Raw genomic sequence first — 20,866 nt, forward strand, 5'->3', positions numbered from 1 at the left:
AGCACCCACATCCATGTGCCCTGAGCTGCCAGAGAACTTGCTTTTGTCCCCTCCCCCGCCCCCCAGCATATACGTGAGCAGACAACCAAAACCTCACACATCGAAGGAAAGCAGGGAGTACAAAAGGTAAAGACGAAATAAATACAAGGCAAAAACGCAACCTGGTGGGCAACAGATCATAAAGGAGAAGAAACCTTTTTCAAGTTATCATTAAGATCTCAGAGCCATACGGTGTCTGTGAAATCCAGACAGAACACGGTAAAAAGGGACATCCTGTAAAGGAAATGGAAGTCTGATAGCAAAATTAAATAAGTACATGCAACAAAAAAATTATGCAGGCTTTAATCCTGGCATTCTAATACATTAAGGTAGTTGTTAGGATGGGGTTATGAATAATCAGATACGTTTTTTAATATTAGCAATTGAATTTCTTTTGCGAAATGCACTCAACCGAAGCTATCTCATTGGGAATTAAAGGCAGGAAACTTAAGGAAAATCTGATAGCAAGAATGAGCAGGGGAAACTCTTCAGAAGTATTATATGGTAAAATTAGAAATGCTGAAAACCAGAAGTGAGAGGACCAGCCAGGAGTATCAACATCAAAATTCTGACAAACAACATGGAGAAGAAATCAAATCACAGTCAGTTTTTTATTCCCAAAACTAAGGATTGTAAATTGACAAATTGAAAATAATTCTGAAGATCCAACATAGTGTCCCCTCAAGATACATGTAATAAAATGTACATCAGAACGATCATGATCCTGTATACTTGCATAAAGAAAATGAAAAATAATGGTTGGAAGCATAATGCAAAAGATAAATCTTGTCAAGCAACCATGAGGCCCTGGGTTCAATCTCTAATATCACAAACACGAAAAATAACATTTTTACAGGAAATCTTCTTCATCCTGAGGTATAAAATGGGAACTATAAATGATAAGTAGTGTTTTTAGGAGGACTGAGGACAGTAGTAGTAGTAGTAATAATAATGTACACACTGAGATTCAGTGTTTGCTGCTTTTTTTCTTTTGTTAGGATGTGTACATACTTGGGTGTTTCATCATTTCTGCTTTTCCACATCTCCCATATTTTCAACACTGATCAAGGGCTATTTTTGTGATTAAGAAAGAAAAGAAAAAAAAAACCCTAAAGGCTTTTTTTTGTTGGTTTGAGAAAACATGGAAAGTGCAAAGAAGAAAATAGGAAAAATAATAACTATTTTCACCACTCAAAAATAACCACTACTAACTTTTGCCTGTTTTTCTCCTTTGTTTTTCTTTTTGCAAATTAAAAAATTAAATAAAAAAAACCCACCAAAACATTCGCCTTGGTCTTCTTTTAGCTAGGCGATTATGGCTGGGCTTGGGGTTTTTTTCTTCTCCCTCCCTCTCCTGCCCCATATCTGTATCCACTTAGTTCTGACTTCAGAAGAACTGAGTCTCACTTCAGAGGAGGACTGGGATAAGCCAGAAGGGAGGGCCTTCCATGAGCCGAGGCGGCCCTGGGTCCAGGTTTCCCTGCCTGGCCCCGCTGTCCTGACCATGGGCTTTAAAATGCTCCAGTTTCAGACAGGAAAAGAGTATAGCTTTGGGGCCTGGCAGGCAGCCACCTGCCACATTGGGAGAGGTGTGCTGGGTGAGTGGGAAAGGAGACCAGGAGGAAGGCTGAGACCACGTACAGGGCCGTGTTGCAGGCCAGCCAGCTGCACACCAACTCAGGCTGGGGCAGGAAACATACAAGGTGAGCCAAGACCATCTTTTTCTTTTTTTAAGTGCCAGTACTGTGGCTTGAACTCAAGGCCTGCATACTGTCCCTGGCTTTTTGTTCAAGGCTGGTGCCCTGCCACTTGAACCATAGCTCCACTTCTGGTTTTTAATAGTGATTAATCAGAGAGAAGAGTCTCACAGACTTTCTGCCCAGGCTGGCTTTGAACCATGATCTCAGATTTCAACCTCCTGAGCTAGGATTACGGGCATGAGCCACTGATGCCCAGCCGAGCCAAGATCATCATAAAAGCAAGATACACACACACACACACACACACACACACACACACACACACACACGGTCACATTGATAGAAATAACTGACTAACATAAGTAAATAGAATCTAGCTTTCTTCTAGAACACAGCATGGACAGAAGGAAGCGGGCAGGAACAGCTTTGCACTGGATAAACCAGCAGACGTGGTCCCAGCCAGCGTCCTGGGCCGAGCCATGCCCTTCGCGTGTGCCCTTCATGAGGCCGGTGCTCTGATCATCCTCTTCCAAACCAGTAACCCCAGCTCACACAGATCCCAGTTGGGAGACATTCTGTACAATGTAAGGCCAGTGCTCCTTAAAACTGTCAATTTCCTCAAAGACAGGAAAAGTAACCAATGATCACAGTCAAGAGACACCCAAAAGGACTTAAGGACAAAATGTAATGTGGTGACCTGAGTAGGATCCAAGCTCTGGAAAATGACACTAGGTGAAAGCTAAGAAAATCTGATTAGAGCATAGACTTTAATATGTATGCTGGTTCGTTAACCATGACTAATGTACATAGTAATGTAACATTGATAAAAGGGATCCATGGGTGGTATGGGATTGTAATACTTTACAATCTTTCTGTAAAATGAAAACTTTCAAAATTTAAAAAGAAGTCATTTTCCTTTTAAAAAGGAATTGTAGCAGGTAGGAGAGAGGCTCTTGAGCTGATGAGCTGAGGGATAGTAAGAATAGTTTGGGAATGGTAGCTCTGATACTCAGCAGCTTCCATGGAAATACAGAGAGAGCGACCCCCCGCGTCTTCACGGTGCATGGGTTCTGTCTGTGCCGAAACCAACATGCCCTCCTCTCTCATTCCCGGGCTCTTCAAAGCCCGGAGCCCTGTCTGATCCCACAATACAGTAACGCTGGCATTTTGATCGAATCTGAATGACCAAATCCTGTGAAACTGAATGGCAGAGAGCAGACGGAGTCCAGAAGACAGGGGTCCTGGCAGCCAGCACTGGGACCCTGGACTAGTCAGCGAACCTCTCACGATCTGCTTCCCTGTCAGCAGAATGAGAGGGTTGAAATGGAAAAGAAAAAATTTCTATGGTGACCTGCAGTTCTAAAAATACTGGGATTCTAAATTAAGCTAGAGAGACTGTGAGTTACAGATAATGGAAACTTAACTTCCAGCTCCCTTTGGTTCCCAATCTGCGATGCTAGACTCCGGCCACGCTGGATTCGCTGGGCCTTTAGCCCGCTCCCTGCCATCTTGAGATGGAGATTCCATGTGGATAAGCAGAGAGGCGCAAATACTCCAGCACCTTGGTTTCATAGCTGAAGAAGCAAGGCCCCAGATGGGCTGATTCACACAAATGACAGGACTAGGAGGCAGAGTCTGGCTCTTCTTCCTGGTCAGAGGCCTTGCGCTGCCGTGTGCTTCCCACAGTCGTGTGCTTCCCACCGTGGGTCCCCAAGGCTGCCGGGACCTCACTTACACCAAAGTGGTCTCGAGGGCAGTCACCTGCCAGCTGTCACCTCCAATCTTTGATGGCAGGGAGCCCTCGTCCCCCTGACTTTTCTCTTTAAGTCTGAAGACGGGAAATTTGTGATTTCATTTTTCCTTGCCTTTTCCGTTCCCTAGCTTACCTTTCTCTCTGGTAATTACATAGTTCAAGATGCCCTGTTGACACAAGCCACGTGAATCAGCCAACCCACAAAGGGTTAACACTCCCAAATTATGGGGCTGGGTTAACAATAAACAGGATGTCCTCCAGAAATTAAATTTAAACCACCGTGACTCAGGCTGGCCCATCCCCTCAACCAGATCGCTGTCTGGGGTTATTATCGGTGGTTAATTATACTGTTGGGTTTAGCAACAGTTTGGTCAGTTTGGGCCAAATGGAAGCAGGCTCTGGGAGAAGGGGTTTGGGGGAAAGGGGTTGGGCCAGGCCTGTGGAGTGGGTCGAGGCAGTGTTGTCAACAGGTTTTGATGGAGAGGATGGCTTCCGGCCATTTTACTAAACTGATTCCAGGGGTCCCTCTCGTCCTACTGGGGGACAGGATGGAGATGTAGCCCACAGTTCCTGTTGCTGCTGAGACACGCCATGCCAGCCTTCTCCCCTCCTGGAGTTCTGTTCCTCTCAGGACTGTAGGATCATGGAGTTCTCAGCGCCTGGAGGAAGCTGCCGAGTTATCTAGTGTAATCCACTCGTTTTACAGAGTAACTAAGTCAGTCTCGGGGCAGCAGTTCACTGCCAAGGGCATTCTGCTCGGGGGCTGAGGCTGGCCTGGTGCTCCACCCACGAGACTTCATCTTCCTTCTGTTCAGGCCTCATCCAGGTTCAAGTGGGGAATCTGAGGTGCAGAACTCCTTAACAAGTTCATGGCAGACTGGGGCTGGATAGCAGATTCTTCCAGATAGCCACAGTAGGTTGTGTCAGCGACCTTAGCCAGTCTGTCATCTCTCCCCCACATTCCTGAAGTCCCACGGGGTCCATGGTTTGTCCCTCTGTAAAGAGGATGAGTGATACTTGCCATTTTTTAAAGGCATATTTCCAAGAATGATAGCTATTCTGTGAGCCTGTGATTTCTCACTTTGCAGCTCCCAAGGACATGAGGACTATAGTGACGGCTACTCAGGTCTCTCTTTTCTGGCCTCACTTTTGTGTGTCTGTGTGCACATGCACACACGTGTGCCAACACTGGGGGGCTTGAACTCAGAGTCTGGGTGTTGTCCCTGAGCTCTTTTGTTCAAGGCTAGCACTCTACCAATTAGAGCCATAGCTCCATGTCTGGCTTTTTTTTTGGTGGTTATCTCAGGGTATCATAGACTTTCCTATCTGAGCTAGCTTTGAACCGTGATCCTCAGATCTCAGCCTCCTGAGTAGCTGGAACTACAGGCATGAGTCACCACTGCCCAGTTTTCATCTGTGTACTTAAATGGCAGACTATCAGTAGAAAAGATGATCCAGGCAAGAGGTGCAGGAGCTTTGGTGGGACATTGTCTGTGGGGGACTGTCTCCTCGAACTAAGCCAGGTGCTGATGGGAGTCCACGTCCCAAGGAGCAATTCCCTGGCATGCCTCCCTTTCCTCGGGCAGAAGAGCCATCCTGCCACCATTCTTTCGGCCCATGCCTCCCCGTTTCTCACAGTAGCCTTCTTTTGTCTCCCTCTTCCAGGATTCCTTTCAAGATCGGGCAGCCCAAGAAACAGATTGTTCCCAAAACAGTGAGTATAACTCGATGCTTTTGCTCAGTTCTCTCTCTTGGGGGCCTCCACACAGCGCCAGAGCTTTGACTCAACACATCTTGGGGCTGGGAAAACAGCACCCTGAGTTTTTTTTAAGGTTGCTGCAGAGCCTGGGGCTCAGAGCAACCTCCTGCCCTACGTCATTTACGTGCATCCGACTAGTCCTCTTTTAAAGAGGGCTCCTGGGGCACAGATGCTCCCCCAAAGGCACAGCCCAGCCCTTTCTTTCTGGCTACCTTGGCTACATAAAGGATCAGGTAGCCTCTCCAAGTGGCCCAGAGCTTTTTTTCTACTCTGTCAGATGTGTTCTCTCCCATGACCCGGAATCACTCGGCAGGATGATAGCAGCTACCTACCTTTACCCATTGTGTCTCCAAAACAAGAGGGGGAAAAAAAAGAGTCACAGAGTTCTAGAAAGCTACAGCTGGAACCTTACACCTTATCTGGTCCAAGTTTTGTTTTCCTGATGCAGGAACCCAGCTCCACAAGCTGGTAGTGACTTTCTAAGATCTGAAATCTCTGGCTGGCACAGCTGGAATTCAAACTTGGGTCTGAGCTGTAAAGATCTTCAAGAAATTCTCCCAACAGAATAGCCTCCTCAGCCCCTCGCCCCATAAATCTGAGTGAGGCCCTGAGTTCTAATGTGAGTGACCACACAAAGTCCAGCACCGTCTCCACCAGCTCAGCCTTGGCCCTTCAGTCCTTCTTGCCTTTTCTCACTTCTTCCCTCTTTGGCTCAGCTCTTAAAACTACAGGAAAGACATTGTTGCTGTTTGGCAGGGAGTTCACACATCTGACCCATGCCTCCATTTTAGAAGGGAATCCAAAGTGTGGTCACTTGAAAGGAAGTGGGCCTGAGTTAAAAGAATCCCCCCGCGCTTCCTAAGGCAGGCCAGCAGTGTCCCCCACCCGGGGGCTAACCATCTGTGGAGAGTCAGCCCAAGCCCAGAGAATCTGGGTGTTCCAATGTGAAGCTCCAGCGGCTCCAGGAAGCGGGAAGGCGTGGCTTTGAGCCTCCAGAGTTTCATCCGTGGCAGATCCAGAAAGGAAGCGATTTTGAGAAGGGTCTTTGATTCCCATCTTTCACTAAAAACAAAGACAAACCCCTCCTACCATCCCAACCTTCATCAAGTGGCCTGTGTTCTCCAACAGAAAACTATAGGCTGGGCTGCAGCTCCAGCTTGTGCCAGCACTTGCTGGTGGGTAGATCTCGGGTCTTCTACTCTGAGAAGTAGGAAAGCCTCCCCGGATGAGCAGATGAGGTGGGCATGTTACATCCTTTGTACATGTCTGTCTGTTGTCCTCCTGTCCATGCCCCCCTTCCTTCCCATCCCCCCACCCCCAAAAGCAAATGTCAGGGAGTGGTTGAAGTGCAGGTTTGGGGAGGTCTGCCTGATTTCCCATCCTGCCTCTGCCACACATTTGTGATCTTGGGGGTGTGCCTTAATTCTTCCGTAGCTTTCCTTTTTTGGGGGAGGCAGACAGCTTGAACTCAGGGCCTGGGCACTCTACCTCTGGAACCACAGCTCCACTTCTGGCTTTTTGATGGTTACTTGGAGATAAGAGTCTCATGAGGGCTGGGAATATGGCCTAGTGGTAGAGTGCTTGCCTCGTATACATGAAGCCCTGGCTTCCATTCCTCAGCACCACATATATAGAAAAAGCCGGAAGTGGCGCTGTGGCTCAAGTGCAAGAGTGCTAGCCTTGAGCGAAAAGAAGCCAGGGACGGTGCTCAGGCCCTGAGTTCAAGCTCCAGGACTGGCAAGAGTCTCATGAACGTTCCTGCCCAAGCTACCTTTGAACCTGGATCCTCAGCTCTCGGCTTTCTGAGTAACTAGGATTCTAGGCCTGAGCCACCAGCACGCCGGCACTCCTTAGCTTCCTCCAGCGTACGATGGTGAGAAGCCTCGCTGACGGCTGCTACATCAGGAGAGCGGCTGACTCGACGGCCTCCTAAGCCACTGAGGACCCAGCCCCGCCCCGTAGCTCGAGTCCCCAGTGCACTGAAACTGGGCCTTTGATCTCTCCCCAGGAATCAGAGCCAAGGTTCAGCTTTAGAAAGGAGGATTTTGCTGGTTCAGGCTATTCTCCGCTCCCCAGGGTGCTGAAGCATAGGCAGGAAGGCCTGGCCTCATTAAGAGCCGGTCCTCCCCACCGGCAGCAGCACCGGAGGAGGCCCAGGTTGTCTCCGTATCTCTGGCAGCGGCCCCTGGACGGCGGTGACGCACACTGGTGTTCCTGCCCCGGCACTGTCAGGGAGGGGAGCAGATGCGGCCTCGTGGGTTTTGGAAGTCACGGTGCCCCTGTCATGGGAAGAAGTACTCCTGTTATCTTCAGGGAGTTTCAGGAGGATTTTGGCTCAAGGCGCCAGCTGCCCGCCACAAAGAAAGCATTGTCTTGACTCTTACCGCGTGCCTGTGCCCGGTGGCAGACACACATTCCACGGCGGATGAGGCTCTGGCTGGAATGACATGTTCCCTGCAGGGCTGACCATTGGCACTGAGACAGGAGAAGACAAGCTCCCACAACTCCAACTCTCGACCCAAACCTCCTGCCTAGTCCCCTCTGCTCCCCGGGCCCCACAGAGGGGCCCAAGCTTCTGATGGGGAGAAAAGAGCCACACCTCCCTGCTTAGCCCAGAAGGGCGGAGGCTCTCTCGGAAGCCTCGCCTTCCGTGCCCATCCCAGCCAGCTCTTGCAGGCCTTGCACACGAGGGAAAGCACTCACTAAGATCGCTAGCTCGGGTATGTGTAATCAGGGCAAGAAGGAGTGGGCACACTGACTCTCTCCAGTTGACAAAGACCTGAGCTCTTGGCATATGTTCACAGGGAGGTGGGAGTCTCAGAGACCCTGACGGACAGCCCTCAGAGTGCTCCCCAACCTTACCTCTGTTCTGCCATGCTTGTGGCCGCAGTGCGGCTCTGGCCTGGCCGCCTATGACCTTCCCTCTCGCTTCACCATGAGTTGGGGATTGGAGAAGGCGCACACTGCTCATTGGCTCAGCCAGTGCCAACCTCCTGCTCTGTGCCAGGGCTGATCGGAGCACTGCAGACCGGGCAGCACGCAGCAGATGCCTCCCTTCTCCTTGGCGCCCCGAGAATGCAGTGAGCATCCGAGGGAGGGAGTGGGGGGCCCCGTGCCCCCTGCACTAACCTCAGCAATCTGGCCCAGCCCGGCCTGACCCGCTGTGAGCGCGCACATGTGTTTACGCTTGTACTGTTGACTGCACTCCAGTTGCCTTCTTGGCAAAGGCATCAAGCGTTCCAAGATGCTCAGATCTCCTGCACTTGGCTCTCTCCAGAACATGACGCCAGCGCATCCCTTTACTCCTCTAGCCACCGTCCACGGGGCTGTATTCTGGCGCCGTCCCCCGAGGCTTCTCCCCTCTGGAGAAAGATGTAGGACCGGTGAGCTGCAGAAGCACCCCACGCCTGGAAGCCAGGGTGGTTCAATGCTCACCGGCACCTCTCAGCATAGAGCTGCGTCGAGCAGAATGCATGCCTGTTCCCAGGGACACGCTCCGGACTTTCTCATTACCCAGAATGCCCCCGCCGGGTTGGAAAGCCGAGGTTCCTTCCTGTGCAAGCCCAAGCAGCCCCCACCCGAAGGCCAGGTGTTCCGTAACCTCCCACGTACGGCAGCATGCCCCGGCATTGCCACAGACAGGAGTGGGAGCCAAAGACAGGAGCAGAGGCCCGGCAGGTGTTCTCCGCCGTGCCCGCCAGCACCTACTGTGTGCTCCGGCTCTCGGGGAGCTTGCCTCTAGCCAGGAAACGCTTCCTTTTCATTTTGTTTGTTTGGTTTTTTTTTTTTGGCCAGTCCTGGGCCTTGGACTCAGGGCCTGAGCACTGTCCCTGGCTTCTTCCCGCTCAAGGCTAGCACTCTGCCACTTGAGCCACAGCGCCGCTTCTGGCCGTTTTCTGTATATGTGGTGCTGGGGAATCGAACCTAGGGCCTCGTGTATCCGAGGCAGGCACTCTTGCCACTAGGCTATATCCCCAGCCCATTCCTTTTCATTTTGAATAACTTTACTGCCTTGAGACATCACTGCTGCACAGCCTGTGAGGAGAGAGGGTCACGGTGTCCAGACATGGCACTCCGCGCCCAGCGCAGCCGGGGCTTGCCTGACTGGCATTTCCCAGGTCCTTTGTGCCACCTCTCTCTGCTCGAGGGTCGTCCGTCCAGCCTGTGTCCCAGGCCACTGTGGGACGGGTACTCGCTCAGAAGGCAGCACCCTGATTGTGCAGTGTCTCTGCGCCAGCCAGCCACGGAGGCCGCCCTGCCCTCTATTCCCTTGCCGCAGGGAATGGCTCAGCGAAGGACCCCACCCCCGCAGGAAAGGAAATGGGCGTCAGAAACGTGAGGAACCCAGGCTCCAGTGGTGCACATCTGTAATCCTAGCTACTTGGGAGCCCGAGATCTGAGGATCAAGGCTCAAAGGCAGCCCCAGCAAGAAAGCCTGTGAGACTCTCACCTCCAGTTAATCAGCTGGAGGTGCGGCCCAAGTGGTAGAGTACCAGACTTGGGCAAAAAAAAAAAAAAAAAAGCTAAGGGATAGTACCCAGGCCCTGAGTTCATGTCCTAGTACAAGCAAACACACACACATGCACGCGTGTGTGTTAGGAAATAACGTGCAAGGTTCCACAGTGACAGAGTTCAGGTCTTATCTATCCCTGCCTCTTCCTCCAAATCACTTCCTCCTCTGCCTGTGAAGGAAAGGACTAGATCTCCTTCCTGCAAATTAAGTCTCCGCCCCTCCCACCTGGGTAGTTGCATGTGTGCTCTTTCTTCATCTGCCTTGACCCCCTGCAGTGGGCAGGCAGGACCTGTGGGGAAACTGAGGCTGGGGCAGTGCCCTGCTCAGGTCTCACAGCTGGAGACGCCCGTCCTAAGCTCCAGAGCTGCCTCCGTCTCCGCACCCTGCCGCCACTTGGCCACATCCTAATCAGCTTGACTGCCACAGGAGCTGGGGTGAAGAGAGGGCACGCGGCCCGGCCCCTCTCCCCCCGCAGTGGCACGGAGCGCCGCGCTCTGCGGCGACTTGCCCGCTTGGCCCCTCCGGGAGGAGAGGCCTTGTCCCGAAATCAAACACTTCATTAACCTGGGAACACAGGGAGACTGTGTCGCTAATGACCTGCGGAGCGTGTGCGAACCGGACAGAGCTGCTTTCCGCAGGCCAGGGGGAGGGCGTGGAGGGAGTTTCAGGAGACGGGGAGGTTTTTTTCCACCCTGTTGTCATTGCTCTGCTGATGGAGTTATCTCTCTCGTTACAGGTGGAGAGAGACTTTGAAAGGGAGTATGGAAAACTCCAGCAGTGAGTGGCAAGCCCCTGAAGGAGGAGGCGGGAGGCGGGACAGAGCCCCTGCTTCCTGCCAGCTCCCACTCCCGCTCCTCCTCTCCCCCCAGCCCAGTCAGGGCTCTGTATGCACCCCTGAGCACCCGGGGCAGCCCAGAGCACCAGGCCTCCCATGGAACCTGCATGGCTCGTGCTCCTGGGGACAGGGCCTTCCATCTTACCGCACGGGCGGGGGCCGCCTCGGCTCGAGGGCAACGGGCCGAGCAGCGGGAGGCCGGGCGCCCACACCTGCCTCTGCCCCGCAGGCTGGAAGAGCAGACCAGGCGGCTTCAGAAGGACATGAAGAAGAGCACCGACGCCGACCTGGGTAGGTGGCCCTGCCCTGCACCTGGACCAGCTGCGGGACACCCTCGCTCGCTCCCACAGGACCAGCTCAGACTGAACCATGCTAGCTGGCCCGAGCCACTCAGGAGGCTGAGAGCGGAGGATCGCCACCCAAAGCCAGCCTTGGCGGGAAAGTCTGTGAGGCTCACGGCTTCAGTTTATCACCAAACAGCCGAAAGTGGAGGTGCAGCTTAAGTGGTAGAACTCCAGCCTTAAGCCAAAAAAGCTCAAGGGCAGTGCCCAGGTCCTGAGTTCAAGCCCCAGTACACGTACACACACACACACACACACACACACACACACACACACACACTTCCCGTTGCTGCTGTCACCAGCGCAGAGCCGCAGGGTGGGTCCTGGCATCCCTTCCTCGTGCCCAAGGGAAGGCTTCATCCATGTCTCACTTTAGAAATGGGCTTTGACCAGATCCACCCCTTCTCCCACTTGACAAATGCCACTTGAGAGCCAGCGCGTCCCCTACGTGTGTCTCGGTTCTGAGGATTCACCAGTGAACTAAGACACAGGTCATTTCAGGAGCAAGGACAGGCAAGGCCAAGAGCTGTGACGACAAGTAACAGCCACTGCTCCACTCCACTCCACACCTTTTTTGGGTTTTTTTGGTGGTTTATTGAAGATCAGAGTCTCACAGACTTTCCTGCCCAGGCTGGCTTCCAACCTGGATCCTCAGAGCCCCGCCTCCTGAGTAATTCGTATCCTAGGCCTAGGCCACTGGTGTCCAGCCACCTGTATCGTCTTCAAGGAAATTTCACCCACTGTATCGCTTCTGAATTTGAGATTGGCAGGACACACGAAATACTCATCTCATGAAAAAAAAAAAAAAGAAAGAAAAAGCAACTGTTTGATTCAGTCAGTTGTCCCAGCAGAAAAGCTGTCTGCGTCTTGCTCGCTTCTCTGCTGTCTCTGAGTCAAAAAAAAGGCAGCTCAGAGAGTCCTCCAGCACCGAGATCCTGGCCCGCCGGATGGGGGCAGTGCCTCAGTCTCCAGATGCGCTTAGCAGGTCTCAGGCTGGGGACGCTCGGGTGGAACGAGGGCCTCCCCGCTCCCACTTGGCATGTTCCCTGTTATCCGCTCACAGAGGCAGCAGCTTGGATTTCCCACCTCTTCCTGGATGTTAGGATTCAGCCAGCCCCTCACGTAATGAGTGAAAAAACGTTGCCACCTTGTTCTGCTTAATCAGAAGGAAATACGCCTTCGCCAGGTTTGGCGGCCACCGCCACAGCCTAGGCAGAACTGCCCACCGTGCCGGGAGGGCCAGAACCGTGTGCAGTGCCAACCCTGAGCAGATGGGCTGTGCCGAACCTGGCCTGTGCCTCCTTCCCGGCCGCGCATCTTTCCAGGCGAGGCCCGTCCCGGGCCTTCAGTCAGATCTAGCTAGTTCATGTAGTTCTGCTTGTCTTTGGCGTTTCCCACTGCCTTCTAGCAAAGGGGAGTTGCTGCCTCCTGAACCAGGCACGAACACCAGGCCCTGCTCCCGGTGGAGTGTGGGTCTGGTTCTGCGCATGTGCAGTTCATTGATTCATGTAGCATCATCTAACACAAAGATCTGAGGATGGGAGAGGAAAGAGAAGTAGGGAGAAAGCCTCTCCCCATCCTGTAGTTGTGGGGACTTTCTTTTTCCTCAATTAGAAAAGAAGAACAATTTAGTAAAATACATTTTCACACGTTTCCAGCTTTATCTAGGTTTTATTATCTTTTGACTCTGAGGTATGTGATTCTTTCATAATCAGTCAAGTTAAGCCTGATGTTTGTTCCTAAACCTACATAGTCGCTTCACAGATTTTAGAAAGGGTTCCTTCCTCCGCCGCATCAACCTTCCTGGGGAGCTAGCCTCTCCTGTCTTCTCCCACAGGTTGCCCTTTTTTGCTGGGTGACTGCAGCCCTCTCCCGTTTCTAGAAGAGCCCATGATGAGGCTCAGAGCAGGCCAGGAGGCCCCCCAAGGCCTTGGCTGGCAGTCGGGGCCCCTTTGACAGGGCTTGAGTTCAGCCTCCGCTACCGTGGAGAGTCAGGCCTTCCTGAGGAGGCGAGGCGGGGCTTGGGCTGCTTGCTCCTCTGCCCTGCAGGCTCTCCTGTGGCCCACAAGTGCCGTCTGCCACTTTACATGAAATAAGCCCTGCCTGGTAGAAGCCGGAGTCCCCACCAAATGCCTCATGGCTGCCCTCGCCAATGCAGATTCATGGGCTCCAGACTTATTCTCTATGTATGTGGTGCTGAGGAATCGAACCCAGGGCTTTGTGTATACGAGGCAAGCACTCTACTTCTAAGCCATCTTCCCAACCCTGGGTTCCAGATTTATTGAGTTAGAATCGCTCACCAGTTAAACTTTGACCTCTCTCAGCCATGTCGAAGTCTGCCGTGAAGATATCCCTGGACTTACTCTCCAATCCCCTCTGCGAGCAAGACCAGGACTTTCTGAATATGGTGACGGCCCTGGACACAGCCATGAAGCGGATGGATGCCTTCAACCAGGAGAAGGTGACTGGGCGGCAGGCCCCCGCTCCCCTCCCCCGCTCCACGCCTGTCTCCGCGGGGCTGGAGCCCCTCTTTGAATCGCTCAGCCCTCGGAGGCCTGTGAGCTTTGAACCCACATCCACTTCCTCCCACACCGGGAGGTTTCTGGAAGCTGCGTGGCCGGGAGGCCTCTCTGTGAGCCGCCACCCAGCCCTCCATGCTGGGCAGAGCCATCGCAAGCCACGGCCTGGCAGGCCTGTCCTTCCCCGGCCTGGGGTCCCTGCCGCCTCTCTTCAGAGGAACCTAGAGCCTCCCCTTTAGGGAGAGGCTGTCTCCCCCAGTTTTAATGCTACTGAGTTGTTTGGTTTTCTTTTCTTTTAATAGGTGAACCAGATCCAAAAGACAGTGATTGAGCCCTTGAAAAAGTGAGTACGGCCGTCTGGGAACACGGGTCTCGGGGCGCTTTCGGCAGAGGCAGATGAGTGGGGACTGACGCGTGCCCCCAGCTTGGGGACAGCCGGGAAATCGGGGGTGGCCCCCACGGGGTCCGGGCTCCCGGCAGCTCCGGGGCAGTACCACCGTGGCATGCTCCCCCACCACTGTCCTGCCCCGGCCCCGGCCCCGTGCTCGCCTGGCCCTCTCCCCCTTGGCTCCCGGTGAGCCCCGGGGCCAGGGCTGGCTGGGCTGAGGGAGCGGGGGTCCCGGCCCGCCTTTCATCGCGCCGTCGGGCCGGGAGGCAGCTGCCTGCAGCCCGCGCCTCGGGAGCGCGGGGGCGGCCGCGCGGTGGAGGGGGCCGCGGGGGCGCTCCGCCTTCCCCGGGAACTCTGTGAGGCTCATCTTGGGTCAGGCGGGCCCTGGTCAAGGATCAGACGGGCCCGGGCCCCGGGGGACGAGGCAGCCCGAAGCGCTGCCTTGAAGCTGGGCGATCCTTCCTCTCCCGGCCTCTCCTGGCTGACCTAGAAAGGCCGGCGCGGCCACAGCTGGGCTTCATTACCTCTTCCGCGGTGGTCCCCGGCAGGCGCCCAGCCCGGTGACCCATCAGGCCTGGGGTGGCCCGGAGGGAGCAGGAGAGGCGTTTTTGATCCTTCAGCCCACCCCCCACCCCTCCTTTTTGGGGGGTTGCTGACCCATTCGTTTCCCACTCACGTCTGAAGAGTGGGGTGAGGGCAAGGCCTCCCAGCCCGGCCCGCGCGGTGGGCCTCCAGGAGGCTGAGCCCGCTGCAGGAAGGGCTCGCCCACCCCACCCGCTCGCCCACCCCCGCCTAGGCCGGGCAGCTCCCGCCGCGGGGCGGGCGCGTGGACCTGTGCGTTTCGGGCCCGGTCTCTAGGCAGAAGCTTAGATCCAGGTGGAAGGAAGGCAAGCAGAACTGACACTGCCCACAGAGGATGCTGGGGTGCCCAGGCCGCAGGGGTCCCCGAGACAGCCGCTGGCACCCCGGGCTGGCAGGGAGAGGCAGAAGCTCCCCGCTCGGGGAGCTGGGGGCGGGGGGCTGACTGCAGTCTCGATTTCACAACCGACGACGACGAGGCGGCATTGAAATTGGATCCTGGCTCTGGTAGCCAAGTGCGGAGAAACCCCGGCTGCTCCCCACCACCGTGCCCGCGGCCCGCCACCTGCCAGGAAGGTGGGGGCGCGGCCGAGGGGGCGGCCACCCTCTCCGCTGACCCCGGCCGCATCCCCGACCCCAGGCCCCGGCGCCGCCCGGGCCCCCTCCCCTCCCGCTCGCCTGGGCCAGGACAGCAGCGCCCGGGGACCCCGGCCCCGGAAACAGGAAACGGCAGCTTTCCTGCGCCCTGGCGGGGATCAGGGCCACCCTGCCGCCCCCAGCCCGTCCCCGGAGGGGCCTGGCCTCTGATCCTCGGCCCCAGACCCGTTCCCGCGGCGGATGGGATGCTTTCAATTTCCCTTTCCTGGTGGGCGGAAGATCCCGGCGGCGTGGGCACCGGCGAGGAATGGCAGGCATTCCCCACCAGGCCGGCTGCTCCCAGCCCACCTTCCAGCCGGCCTCCTTCCCTCCCCACTCGCGCGCCCCCCCACGCTTCCCCCCTCCTCCCATCGGCAGGCAAGCAGTGGGCAGCTCAAGCGTCTACGAGGGTCTGGGGGGGGGCGCCCGGCCCATCCCCCCTCGGAGGCTGGATGTGAACCGCAGCCCGGGAGTGCAGGGGGAGCTGGGAGGGACCCTCGCAGATGCAGGCCTCGGTCTCCCCGCCACGCAGAGCGGGGCAGGTGGCCCAGCGCGCCCCCACCAGCCTTCTGTCATCCCTGTTGGGCTGCGAGGGGCTGCCGGGGGAGACAGAAGCTCTGGTGGGGAACACCTAGTGTCCCCGAGGGCTGATGCCACCCGCAGAGCGTGGGGAACCGGGGAACCGCGCCCGCGGCGCCGCCTCCCCGCAGAGGGCGAGGAGGAGACTGCACGCACCTGCCCTGCCCTCCCCGCGGCCCCTCCCCGCGGCCCCTCCCCGCGGCCCCTCGCGTGCCCTCCCTGGCTGACTGGGGCGCTTCGCGCTCCTGGTGGAGCTGGCAGGATGGACAGGGACCGTGGCGGAGGTGCAAGTGCCGCAGGCCAGCGTGTGGCGGCGACGTGGCTCCCCGGCCGCAGGCTAAGCCCGGCCCACCTCACAACACCTCTGCCCCCCACCAGGGATGACCTTTGCACAGGTGAGCTGCAGCGAGCAGCCGTCCACCTGCCCCTGTCCCCCGCCCCGCCCCTGCCCCCTGCCCCGCCCCGCCCCTGCCCCCTGCCCCCTGCCCCTGCTTGGCACTTCCCAGGCACGGGGACCACCCAGGCAGCAGGTCACTTCTGACACGAGGGTCCAGCAGCTGCCAGGGGCACCTCGCCTCTGTGGGATGGAGGGAGGGGCAGCCCCGACGCACCTGCTTCCTGAGCCGCGCACACGCGCGCCCCTCAGCTGCCCAGGAAGGGAAGGGGCGCCCGGAGCAGCTGGAAGCCCATCGCGCAGCTGCCGGGCAGCAGCAGGGACTTGGCTGTCCCCAAGGCAGCGCCTCCACCCCCGCTCCGCGGGCTCCGCGCAGCCCGGGCGGCCCCGCCTCGTCAGCCTGCAGCGCCCGGGCAGCTGTTGGTTTGATGAACGCAGGTAGGGGCTTGTGGCGGAGGCTGAGGAGGAGTCGTGGGGGTCTCGGCCCCTCTTCACACTTGCCCTTGGCCAGCGGGCCTGTGTGGACACTGCTAGAGGACTTGGTTTGTGCAGCTTTGAGGACCAACCCTGTGTTGCACCATAATCTCCCCGGGTCTGCAGCGTACCCCGCAAGCACGCTCATGATCCCCACCTGCCCTCGTGGCCTGCGGAGGCTTTCAAACCCCAAGTCCATGTAGCTGGGAAAGGCAGACTGGGGGGCCAGCTTCCCGCGGTGTCTGAACTTCCTGAAGGCACCCCTCGCTGGCTTCCTCCTGCCTGGCCCTTCCCGTCCCCCCGGGGAGCTGGCCCCGCGGCCCCAGCCGCCATGCCCGGCCCGTCTTCCTGAGGACTCGGGGCTGACCGCTGCCTTGATCGCACGGCCAGGGCTCGCAGGTGGCATGGCGGACGCCTCATGAAGAGGTCCAGGCCCTGCCCCCCCGGAGGCTCAGCCCCGTGTTCCAACCACTTCTAGAAATTCTGCTTGCCGGGTTGCCTTGTCGGAGAAGGTCCTCGAGTCATTTTCTTTTTTTTTTTTTTTTTGGCCAGTCCTGGGCCTTGGACCCAGGGCCTGAGCACTGTCCCTGGCTTCTTCCCGCTCAAGGCTAGCACTGTGCCACCTGAGCCACAGCGCCCCTTCTGGCCGTTTTCTGTATATGTGGTGCTGGGGAATCGAACCTAGGGCCTCGTGTATCCGAGGCAGGCACTCTTGCCACTAGGCTATATCCCCAGCCCTCGAGTCATTTTCTTAAAACGCCGGGTCCTCAGTTCCCTTAGGCAGGAGTCACATCTGGTATCGCGTCTGTCCGCGCGGTGGCAGGAAGGTGCCAGAGAACGCGGACACTTGACTTCCCCTCGGGACTGTCTCCCTCGCTGTGACCTTGGACAAGTCGCACGTCATCTCCCTGGCTTCCAGTTTGGTTCTTAATTTTTTATTTGTGCCAGTACTGGGGCTTGAACTCAAGGCCTCTTATTCTCTCTGGGCTTTTTTGCTTACAGCTTTCATGGCAGGCACTGTACCGCCTGTGCCGTGGCTCTAGTCCTGGCTTTTGCTGGTTACTTGGAGATGAGGATTTATCTGCCAGGCTGGCACAGTCTCTTCCGTAGCTAGGAACTGATGAGCCCTCAGTCCGCAGCTTTTCTCCCAGTTCTCCCATGAGTTGTGGGACCGGGGCTTCGGAGGAGTGCCCCCTAGTGGTCGTCTGGTGTGGTGGCCCCCAAAGCCCGGTGAACACCCTGTCTGCTCTCCTCCGATGTTACCCTGTCTGTTCAGGCTGCCCTGCAGTGCGGGCCTTTACCAACCAGGCTCTGCCCGGCAGGTTTGGCAGCGTCTTCCCGAGCCTCAACATGGCAGTGAAGAGGCGGGAACAGGCCTTACAGGACTACAGGAGGCTGCAGGCCAAAGTGGAGAAGTACGAGGAGAAGGAGAAGACGGGGCCAGTGCTAGCCAAGCTCCACCAGGTGCCAGGGGACAAGGGCGGGGCGGACAGCCGGTCGGAGAAGGGACAGGGTGGCCATTGGGCCATCGGGGGACCAGACCCCCACCCCACCCCCACCTCCTGCGCTGCCCCAACAGTGACAGCGCTGACACCAGGGTCTGCGTTCCCAGGCGCGAGAAGAGCTGCGGCCAGTGCGGGACGACTTCGAGGCCAAAAACATGCAGCTCCTGGACGAGATGCCGCGCTTCTACAGCAGCCGCCTCGACTACTTCCAGCCCAGCTTTGAGTCCCTGATCCGCGCCCAGGTGAGGGCTGCCACCCCGTCCCCCCCGCCCAGCCATTCCCAGCCAGCCGCCGCTGGCCTCGGGCCCGTCAGGGGCCCGGCTGGGATCGGCCATTTTCCATTGCGCCTGGGTTACGCCCAGCCCCGGAGTGGACGGGGTGCCCTGGTTGCCGGCATGGTGGGGGGGACAATGAAGACTCCGCAGGCTTCTTTCTGATGACCCAGCAGGGGACCACAGGGATGTTGACTTGGAGCCTCTGGTAGAGGGGTCCCCAAACCCTGGGGGAGCCCAGCTTCCACTGCTCCTTGGGCCACTAGGTTTGTGCTCCCCCCCCCACCCCCCAGTGGAAAGCCTCATAGGGAATTACTCCCCATGTGCCAAGGTTTGGGTGCCCGAGCCAGGAGCAGGGCGGCCCCGCTGCTGCGTGTGCCCCTCGCTAACAGCAAGCAGGGAGGAAGCGTTTTATCCGCTGCCTGCCCGCTGCTGTCCCTGGCTGGGCGTCTGGCGCCCTCCAGCGGGCGTTGCCGTTCCTGGTCACTTGCAGTCACTGCTGCCCCCAGAAAAGCGCTTAACCACCTCCCCGCCTGCATCGGGGAGGGCGTCCGAAGCCATGCGCTTGGGTATTTGGCAATAAGAAGTCTGAGTGGGGCTGCTAGTGACCCAAGCCCTGGGTCCCGAGGGAGCGGGGCCTCTCCCACCCTTGCTCCCGAGGCCCGGGCTGCTGGGAGGCCTTGGCCTTCGCTTGCTCTCCCTGGCTGCCCCACCCCCTCCTGCGTTGCCCTCCCAGTTCCTGAGTGGAAACTGCAGGATGCCCGGGCTGGAACTAGTCAAGAGGTTTGGGGTGCCCTGTAACCAAGCAGCAGGGTAGCCAGGGTTGTTTACTGCCTCCTCTGTGCCAACCTCCTCCTCACCCGGCTGCTACTGCCATTAGTCATTGGAGAAGTGAGCATTCCTGGTGACTCACCAGGCATGGCGGCTGGGGTGCGGAGTGGGGGACACTCCCCCCACTCCTTACAGTGCTCTGCCCCTACTAGAACCCTGCTGGGTGCAGCTCCTCCCAGCCCAGCCGCGAGGCACCTGCCTGCAGTCCCAGCTCTGACGGTGGAAGGAGCCTGCAGGCTTCCAACTAACTGGTCAAGAGATGGGAACTGCCCCGTCCCCTGGCCTCTCGGGAGACGCCTGTGGCCCCCTAGCCCCACCCCACCGCCGAGGCCCCCGGAAGAGCCCGTGGCCCTGAGCCAGGCCCTGGAGCTGCCCCACATTTGTCCTGACACCCCCAAATGCATACGCACAGCCCCCACAGCCACACCAGCTGTTGGGGCGGGAGCAGGGGTTCAAAGCCCTGTGCAGGGAACATCCCGGGCTGGGCCGCCGGGGTCCGGGCGATGGGGTCGAGGCAGGCGGAGCAGGTGGGCTCAGGCCCGCTCGTGTCCTGCCAGGTGGTGTACTACTCGGAAATGCACAAGATCTTCGGGGACCTGACCCAGCAGCTCGAGCAGCCAGGCCACTCGGACGAGCAGCGGGAACGGGAGAACGAGGCCAAGCTGAGCGAGCTGCGAGCCCTGTCCATCGTGGCGGACGACTGAGCTCGCGGCCCGCCGTCGGGGAAGCTGGGAGCGCGAGGGCGTCTCCCGGGCCGCACGAGGCGCAGCCCTGGCCCCACCGCCGGCAGCAGGTCAGCGACAGCGGTAGCCGGCTGCCAGACTCCAGCCCAAAGCCAGCGGTGCAGGAGATTCCCCGGGGCTTTCCTTCCAGAACCGTCCAGAGCACACCATGGGCTCAGCCCTCCCCAGGGCCGGGGCTGCCCCCACCACGGCACGGCAGGGGAGTCCACGGCCCCTCGGGCCCTCGACCGCGGGCAAGGCGCCCACGCGGCCCTGGGGGACAGGTTGCTCCCACCAGCTTGGGTGCCGGCTGAGCCCCACCCAGGCGGGTCACGGACTCCGTGGAACCGTGCTGCGCCCACCCCAGCCCCGAGGACAGGCTCCGTGGAACCGTGCTGCGCCCACCCCAGCCCCGAGGACGGACTCCGTGGAACCGTGCTGCGCCCACCCCAGCCCCGAGGACAGGCTCCGTGGAACCGTGCTGCGCCCACACCAGCCCCGAGGACGGACTCCGTGGAACCGTGCTGCGCCCACACCAGCCCCGAGGACGGACTCCGTGGAACCGTGCTGCGCCCACCCCAGCCCCGAGGACAGGCTCCGTGGAACCGTGCTGCGCCCACACCAGCCCCGAGGACAGACTCCGTGGAACCGTGCTGCGCCCACCCCAGCCCCGAGGACGGACTCCGTGGAACCGTGCTGCGCCACCCCAGCCCCGAGGACAGGCTCCGTGGAACCGTGCTGCGCCACACCAGCCCCGAGGACGGACTCCGTGGAACCGTGCTGCGCCCACCCCAGCCCCGAGGACGGACTCCGTGGAACCGTGCTGCGCCCACCCCAGCCCCGAGGACGGACTCCGTGGAACCGTGCTGCGCCACACCAGCCCCGAGGACAACAGTGGGGCGCGTGGCTCACCTGGGCATTTGGAATTTTATTTTTTCAAGTAAAGTTTCCAGAAAAACATCTGCCTGCTGGTGTGCTGTACTTGTGCTAGGGGGGGGGGGGTCACTGCAGTGTCCCCAGGCCCTGC

General features: G+C 58.0%; 1 protein-coding gene across 1 annotated transcript in view; it reads left to right on the top strand.

Moving 5' to 3' along the window:
• The window catches only part of Bin3 (bridging integrator 3), a 31,544-nt gene extending 10,745 nt beyond the window's left edge, over window positions 1-20,799 (top strand). The window contains exons 2-9 of the mRNA XM_048330381.1: window positions 5,158-5,206; window positions 10,501-10,541; window positions 10,829-10,890; window positions 13,265-13,401; window positions 13,762-13,802; window positions 17,832-17,973; window positions 18,122-18,256; window positions 19,675-20,799. Of these exons, the coding sequence (XP_048186338.1) occupies window positions 5,158-5,206; window positions 10,501-10,541; window positions 10,829-10,890; window positions 13,265-13,401; window positions 13,762-13,802; window positions 17,832-17,973; window positions 18,122-18,256; window positions 19,675-19,821 (754 nt within the window). The 3' untranslated portion in view covers window positions 19,822-20,799. The remainder of the gene's footprint in view (window positions 1-5,157; window positions 5,207-10,500; window positions 10,542-10,828; window positions 10,891-13,264; window positions 13,402-13,761; window positions 13,803-17,831; window positions 17,974-18,121; window positions 18,257-19,674) is intronic.
• The last annotated feature ends 67 nt before the right edge of the window (window positions 20,800-20,866 follow it).

The sequence above is a fragment of the Perognathus longimembris genome, chromosome 21, assembly GCF_023159225.1.
Source record: "Perognathus longimembris pacificus isolate PPM17 chromosome 21, ASM2315922v1, whole genome shotgun sequence".
Classification (NCBI taxonomy): Eukaryota; Metazoa; Chordata; class Mammalia; order Rodentia; family Heteromyidae; genus Perognathus; species Perognathus longimembris.